This window comes from Leucopleurus acutus (assembly GCF_964270905.1).
Source record: "Leucopleurus acutus genome assembly, chromosome: 20".
Taxonomy (NCBI): Eukaryota; Metazoa; Chordata; class Mammalia; order Artiodactyla; family Delphinidae; genus Leucopleurus; species Leucopleurus acutus.
In genome coordinates, this window is record NC_139162.1 from 55,713,213 (window position 1) to 55,721,463 (window position 8,251).

General features: G+C 53.5%; 1 protein-coding gene across 2 annotated transcripts; it reads left to right on the forward strand.

Annotated features, from left to right (window-relative positions):
* The first annotated feature begins 2,621 nt into the window (after positions 1–2,621).
* On the forward strand, positions 2,622–5,902 carry LOC309977430 (leukocyte immunoglobulin-like receptor subfamily A member 6). Of its 2 annotated transcripts, XM_082863541.1 has the most exons (7): positions 2,622–2,692; positions 2,852–2,887; positions 3,071–3,355; positions 3,504–3,806; positions 4,034–4,330; positions 4,593–4,895; positions 5,617–5,902. In XM_082863541.1, the coding sequence occupies exons 1-7, from the start codon at positions 2,659–2,661 to the stop codon at positions 5,760–5,762; spliced, it is 1,404 nt and encodes a 467-aa protein (XP_082719667.1). In that variant the 5' UTR covers positions 2,622–2,658; the 3' UTR covers positions 5,763–5,902. The 2 variants fall into 2 exon arrangements, with proteins under 2 accessions (XP_082719667.1, XP_082719668.1); XM_082863542.1 differs by having other exon boundaries at positions 2,644–2,887.
* The last annotated feature ends 2,349 nt before the right edge of the window (positions 5,903–8,251 follow it).

Genomic DNA, 8,251 nt, shown 5'->3' on the forward strand with positions numbered 1-8,251 from the left:
CCTTTTCTCTCAGGAAGACGCAGCCTGACGTGATGGGCTTGGCGGAATGGACACAGCTCCCGCAGGTCACATGTGGTGGCTGGAACCTCCTCGCAGTTAGGGATTCACCCTCTGATGAGCCTTTCACTTTTGTCCCTTAAAAATAATTTGGCTCAGTGTAAAATTCTTCCCAATTAATTCCCTGAAGGTATTTCTCCAGTATCTTCTGGCATCGCCTTTTGGTACGGGGTAGTCTGGTCCCAATGAGCTTGTCATTCTCTTAATGGTAATTTGCATTTTCTACAGGAAGTAGTTTCAGGACATTTGTAGGGCCCCAGGACAGTCGTCCTTGATTTTTTTCAGTTGAAATGTTCACAAAATAGAATTAACCATTTCGAAGCGTACAATTCAGTCTGAGATACTTTGTTTTTTAATTTAACCTTCATTTTCTTAATTTACCATGAAGGGTCAAGATACAGATGTCACTTTTAAATACAAGCGTCCTAGCACTTAGCTGGCCTCTCCTCATCTCTGAAAAATGTTCAATTCTTCATTTCTTTGGCCGTTGTTATACGTCACGACCTTTCCTTCTGACACTTACAATAGATATGACGTGGGCCCTCCTCATTCTATTCCCCAAGTATCTTGAATTTCCATTTCTGGTCTAAGCTTCATTGTGGAACATTTCCTCGATATTGTATTCAATTCCATAACTGGTACCTCAGCTGTCTTGTCCTTGATGGGGTGACGTTTTTTAATGGGTTCATCCTACTGGATTTGTCATATCTACCTTTTCTAACTCTTCAATAACTGCCCTTTCTTCTATAAAATAATCCATATGGTTGCCTCCCTTTATTTTTCAGATACTTAAACACGCTTAATTTAAATCGACTGTCATATTTCCCTACTGATTCTTTTTTTGCATATTTTTATTTCAGCAAAGCCACTAATTGTGTTGTGATACAATCAAGATATTCACATCAAGTATGTTCTACATTTTTTTCACCTCTTTATTGGTTTCCTACTGATTCCGTTTCCTTGCCTAGGACACCCCCACTCGTCAGCAGACGGCTGTCCGTAGCACTGTCATCATTACTAGGGTCACTGTGATGTCCATTCCTGTTAAAGGCTCTGCCCTCACACCCCCGGTCTCTCCTAGAAGGCGTCTCCCGGGGCTGTCCTGGGAGTCAGGCTGACCAGGGGCAACTGCTGCAACTGCTCTGCCCCGTGCTGCCCACCGTCTCAGACTTAGCATCTGCTCACAGCTGTGGCCTCAGGGATGGTCCAATGGGACCCTCACACTCTCACGAGGGTGGACGCCCAGCGCTGACAGTCGTGGACTGAGTCTGTTTCACGCCACACAGGGGAGATGGCTCAATGCTGACCACGGGCTTGGGGCAGTGAGCAGAGCTATCCCAGTGCCCGTCCAGAAAGGCGGGGAAGTGGGGCCGCAGCTTCAACCTCCACCTGGAGCCCTGACCCCTCCCTGCCTGTGAGGACCTGGGTCCCTCTCTCTGTCCACACAGGCGGGAACCTCCTCCCTATGACCCCCTTGATGATCCCGGTCAGCGGGGCCCACTCAGCCTAGTTCCCTCTTCTTTGGTCTGGTTCCCTCTCCATTTGGGGAACTTTCTTTCTCTTTTTCTGCACGTGTCTGTGGGTACGTGTTTCAGAAATACTCAAAACAGCATTTCTCAGTGTTAGGAGCAGAGGAGGGCTCTTAGGTGGGCACCACAACCACCCACTCTGCCGTGGAGTCTGAGCCCAGGATCCTCTCATGTCCCACCCACTGCTGTTGTCACCTGCTCTGGAAATTAACAACGGTGATCCTGCAATGAACCTGAGACCACTTAGCTCACAGCCACTCTGAGGAGTGGGGCTCGCGACAACATGCAGAGGAGGAAACTCAGGCTCAGAAAGGGCACTGCCCTCACGGTTACAAGAGCAGTGGGGACAGAGTTAAATAGAGATGTTTTCCTTCAAAGGGAGACCTCTAACTCAAATCAAGGTCCCCTCAGCTTCCAGGCAGGACGACAGGACGGGGAGGAGAGCCCTGTCCAAGGATCAAGGGCCACCGAGCAGGCAGGAACGACTCAGGGGCTTGTTCCCAGGAAGGTGGAGTGGACGCTGTTTCAAGAAAAAGGGAGAAGTCCCTGAAGGGGGCTGAGACAGAAAGCAAACCCACACTCTGGGGCCAGGGGAGCAGGCATGTTTCCTTCCTTATTGCCCCGAACTTCTCCTCTGTGCTCACTGCCACACTGACCTCCACGGAGCTGTAGGCAGATGTTAAACGTGTGTCTCTGCTGATCTGAGCTCTGCGGTGCAGCAGGAACCTGCAACCTCCCTGAAGCATCGCCAGGGCCTGGGTGACCCCTGTCCATGGGACCTGCTGATGGACCGGCTGAGGACGAAGGAGACCCAACGGGGAGGCTATGAGAGGGAAAGACGTGCCTGGGTCACCCTCATATGGAAGGGGCGTCTCAGGAAGACACCGGGTCTGTCATGGGAATGAGAGCCAGGCTCCTGCAGAGGGGCAGTTCCCCTTCCTGTGGGGCTGCTAACGTGACAGCCCTGTGACGGGGAGGACCAGCCTCCCAGTGGACACACCCTCGGGTCTCCGTCCTGAGGGCACCGTGGTCTCCTCCATCTGCACCGCCTGGACCACAGGGACGAGACGCCATGACCCCCAGCCTCACGGCCCTGCTCTGCCTTGGTGAGATGGAGGAGGGGGAGGGGAAGCCCCAGCCAGGGACGGACCCCTCCCCACAGCCAGGCTGCTCTGTCAGGAGACCCCAGGACTCAGGAGGCTCACGGGTAGGAGAGGCGCTGCTCAGGATTCAGGGCGAACCTCTCACAGGGGTCTCTCTTCCAGGGCTGAGTGTGGGCCTGAGGACCCAGGTGCAGGCAGGTGAGTCTGTCCCCAAGTGTCCCAGCTCCCTCCTGCTCATGGGGACAAGGGGCCACCCCCAGGCAATGGGGTGGGGAACAGCAGTTCTGAGCTGAAGGAGGGGGAGTCCGGGAGGTTGGGGGCTGAGAGCTGGGGACCTGGGGGTGAGGATGTCTTGTGACGCAGCCTCTGATGTCCTTCCAGGCACCCTCCCCAAACCCACCATCTGGGCTGAGCCCGGCTCTGTGATCCCCTGGGGGAGCCCCGTGACCATCTGGTGTCAGGGGACCCTGGGGGTCTGGGAGTTCCATCTGAATAAAGAGGGAAGCTCACCACCCTGGGACAGACAGCCCTCACTGGAGCCCGGGGACAAGGGCAAGTTCTCCATCCCACACATGACACAGGACTACGCAGGGAGATATCACTGTTACTATCGCAGCCCCACTGGCTGGTCAGAGCGCAGTGACCCCCTGGAGCTGGTGGTGACAGGTGAGAGGACACCAGGGGGTCCCAGCATCGGGCTCTGCCCTCAGGAAGGGGGTCTGCTCTCAGGCGTGTGTCCCTCTCACAGCCCAGCCCTGGGGGAGGAGAGGGGCGTGTGAGCCCCCATTTCATAAGCTCCCTCCTTCTCTCCTAGGGGTCCACAGCAAACCCACCCTCTCAGCCCTGCCGAGCCCTGTGGTGACCTCGGGAGGGAACGTGACCCTCCAGTGTGGCTCATGGGAGGGACTGCACGGGTTCATTCTGACTAAGGAAGGAGAACCCAAGTCCTCCTGGACCCTGGATGCACAGCGAGGCCCCCGTGGGCAGACCCAGGCCCTGCTCCCCGTGGGTCGCGTGACCCCCAGCCACAGGTGGATGTTCAGATGCCACGGCTCTTACAGGGACACCCCCCAGGTGTGGTCGGCCCCCAGTGACCCCCTGGAGCTCCTGTTCCCAGGTGAGGAGGTCCCACCCTGGCCTCACGCACTTCTTGAGGCACGAGACAGATTATTAGATGCTTTTCTCCCAGGATTGTCCCAGATGAGAGGGTGGGGTGAGGGGGGAGCGGGGCGCACAGGACAGAGACACAGAGTGTGAGCGACAATGAGGCCTGGGGACCAGGATGGGAGAAGGGGCTTCATGGGAGGAACCAGCCCCTACAGCCCAGGGCTGGTCTTCCCCCAGGTGTGTCTGGGAAGCCCTCCCTCCTGACCCCGCAGGGCCCTGTCGTGGCCTCTGGACAGAGCCTGACCCTCCAGTGTCGCTCTGACGTCGGCTATGACAGATTCGCTCTGTCCCAGGAGGGGAGACAGGCCCTCCCCCAGCGCCCTGGCCGGCAGCCCCAGGCTGGGCTCTCTCAGGCCGACTTCCCCCTGGGCCCGGTGACCATCACCCACGCGGGCCGGTACATATGCTACGGTGGACACAACCTCTCCTCCGAGTGGTCGGCCCCCAGTGACCCCCTGGACATCCTGGTGGCAGGTGAGGAGCCAGCGGGTCAGTCAGGGACCCAGACTCTGCACAGGCCCTGCCGGGGGAGCCCCAGCTGGTGATGCTGGGACCAGGCGTGAGGGGTCCCCAGGGAGAAAGGGAGGGAGACAGAGAGAGACGGGGGTGGGCAGGGAGAGGGAGAGACTCGGAGAAAACAGACACAGACAGAGATGAGGGGCCTCAGGGAGGCCCAGCTGAGTCGCAGTTCAGAACCAGGGGGCAGGCAGCCCCTCACCCCCCTTCCTCTCTCTAGGGTCGTTCCCTGACACGCCCTCCCTCTCGGTGCAGCCGGGCCCCCTGGTGGCCTCAGGAGAGAACGTGACCCTGCTGTGTCAGTCAGGAAGCAGAAGGGAAACTTTCCTTCTGTCCAAGGAGGGGGCAGCCCGGCCCCCACTGCGTCTTAGATCAAAGTACCGAGGTGGGCATTTCCAGGCCGAATTCTCCATGAGTCCCGTGACCTCAGCCCACAATGGGACCTACAGGTGCTACAGCTCACTCAGCAGTAACCCCTACCTGTTGTCACATGCCAGTGCCCCCCTGGAGCTCGCGGTCTCAGGTGAGGGACCCTGACCGTGTCCTCTCTGACTCAGTCAGCTCAGGGCTCTGTCCCCAGAAATGTCTGAGGTAGTAATGAATGAGGGGACACACTGGGCCTCCAGAGAGGAGGACATTCAATGGCCCCTGACTCCAAAGTCTCATCACTGGATCCTGGGTCCTCAGCTGTTGAATCAGTGGCAACTCCCAGAAGCAGGAGAGTAAGATTATAGGGTTCAATCTCAGACTGAACACAGAACACACAGCACTCAATTATTTCTGTCTTAAGAGACCACTTTTCTCACTGATCCTGAGCACCGGGGGCACAGCCAACTCTGTTCCAAAGTGATTCCAAAGCAGGTTCTGAATTCAAAGAACACATGGTGGCTGAGAGAATCCAATGAGGAGAGCAGAGGGAACCTGGCATATTAGAGGAAGGGCTCATTAAGGAACTGTGTAGAAGCTGTAATATGAGAATTGGAGGCAGTGACGACACAGAACCCAGGAGAAGGGCTCGTGTCTCCCCAACTCCTCACTCACACCCTCACTTTACGATTCTCATGAGCAGCTGACACCATCCACCCGCCACAAAACAAGTCAGATCCCACGAGTGATGAAATCACTCAGATATGGGGCTGGGCTCCGAGGGTCATGTCCTGTCAAGGAGAGGCAGGTTCCCTGGGTGGACATCCAGGATTCAGGAGTGACTGGGATCTGCTCTGACCGTGTGATCTCTCGTCCAGAATCCCTACCCTCACACCGCCAAGACTACACAGTGGAGAACCTCATCCGGATGGGCATGGCCGGCTCCGTCCTGCTGGGCCTCGGGATTCTGCTCTTTCAGGCTCAACACGGCCACGGAGGAGCCCAAGATGCAGCCAGGAGCTGAACACAAGAGGGGACCGTGCACCGTCCGAGTGGTGGAGCCCTGTCACCACCTTATGTGCCCAGGAGGTTCTGGAAGAGAATCTGCAGCACGTGTTGTGTGAACTGTCTGACCAGGGAGGGAGAGACGTGGTGTGGGTGCAGGAGAAGGCCCGGGAGTCCCTGTGGAGGACTGGGCCTCGGATAACCATGGTGCCTTCCCTCCCCACCAGTGATGACTCTCCCTGACTGCCCCGTCCCCTCTCACCCCTGTGACGTGAGGCACATCCCACACGGCAGGTTTGAGTCCTTACCTTTATACATGTTCATGTTCTGTTTCACTTATCATGAAACACATGTTGCTTTATTTTTAATTTCCACATTCGCTAATGTGTGTCATTGACCCTTATTCGTTCATCCCATAACACAGACTCTGTTTTAATAACTGAATAAGTGGGTGAAAACAGTCTCCAGTTTGCAACAGGTAAATCTAAAACTATTCCCTAAAACTTCTCCTGGACCCATCAATCTATTCTCTCTTCATGAGACAACACCTAGTACAGTTTCTCCAGAAACACGAGGTGTTTGAATGAGCACAATGGTGTGTGAAGTGACAGCCAGTGGGTGTGCTGCTAAAATGCCTCTAAAAATGTATCACTTTTTCAAAAGCCCTAACTGTGGCACTCGTCTGTTTCTTTGGTGTAAATACTCTCTTTTGGCCAACTTCACGGTGCCAGTGGGAATGCACTGTATGCAGAGCTGGAATGTTCGAGTATAAACCAGCTGCAGCACACTCACTGATGATCTCAGTGTACACACAGGTCGTCTTCTATCTTAAAATTTAGGGTTTCCCTGGTGGCGCAGTGGTTAAGAATCCGCCTGCCAATGCAGGGGACGCGGGTTTGAGCCCTGGTCCGGGAAGATCCCACGTGCCGCAGAGCAACTATGCCCGTGCGCCAGAACTACTGAGCCTGCGCTCTAGAGCCCGCAAGCCACAACTACTGAGCCCACATGCCACAACTACTGAAGCCCGCGTGCCACGAGCCCGTGCTCCACAACAAGAGAAGCCACCGCAAACAAAGAGTAGCCCCCGCTCGCTGCAACTAGAGAAAGCCCGGGCGCAGCAACAAGGACCCAACACAGCCAAAAACAATTAATTAATCAATTAATTAATTTAAAAAAGAAAGTTTAAAATCTATGGTAATTTCCACCTCAATGTCATGCCACAGTGATAGTGAAAGCATGATGCCAAAACTGTATTACATCCACATTAAAGGTAAATAGAAAACAACGGCAATGTTAATTGTGGGAAAAAATACCGAGTGCCTAGAATCCCAGTATGTAACTGGTGAGAGTTCAAAGTGTTACCAGTCAATGAGGAAAGTAGATAACAATTATCCATTAAAAGGAAGAGACACACGTCTCTAGCCCCTAACTGTGTACCCTAGAGGAAAGTGTGTGCATATGCATATGATATGTTTGTGACAGAGAAGAACAAACCTGACTCCATATTGGACCTATTCCTTTAGCTCCAACCCTTGTGCTCTGTTGCCTGTGCTCAGTCATGCACCTTTGCAAAAGAACGTTGCCTATAGCTTGAAATATACAGAATAGCCCATTCTCAAGACTCTGACCTTTAAAGGTATAACACTTCATACATACAGAGATAAAAAGTTGCAGAACAGAGAGTAACCTTTTCTTGTTGGAGGTTTAAAGGAACATTATGACCAGAGCTACATGGACCGCTGCAAGAACAAAGGATTCCAGCATCAAAAAGTGTGCAACAACCAGCCACACGTCCTCCGCTTTGTGTGTGTGTGTGTGTGTGTGTGTGTGTGTGAAAGTGTGAATGCACAGGTGGGTGTTTAATCTGTATTATTCTCTGTTCTCCCTGGAATTTTCTTCCCCATGGGGCAAGGGCTACTTTACATTTAATAAACACTGTCTGACCCCCCACACACACAAAAAAAGCCCATCTAACTCGGGTAAGAAGGTTCTTTGGGGCATCAGTCCACCACCTTCTAGTCTGCTGGCTTTCTGAATAAAGTCACTATTCGTTGCCCCAACATCTCATCTCTCTGTCCCATGGCCAGCAATATGAGCTTGGACTCAGCACATTCGTGAGGATGTTGGCAGAGGTGTCACTCATTTTAGACAAAAACCACAGACACCAATGGCACAATTAATATTTGTGGTTTAAAAGAAGACATACAGATGGCACATGAAAAGATAACCAACACCGCTAACTAGTAGAGAAATGCAAATGAAAACTACCATGAGGCACCACCTCACACCGGTCGGAATGGCCACCATTAAAAAGTCTACAAACAATAGATGCTGAAGAGGGTGTGGAGAAAAGGGAACCCTCCTGCACTGTTGGTGGGAATGCAAATTGGTGCAGCCACTATGGAGAACAGTATGGAGGTTCCTCAAAAAACTAAAAATAGAGCTACCATATGATCCAGCAATGCCACTCCTGGGCATATATCCAGACAAGCTGTAATTCGAAAAGAT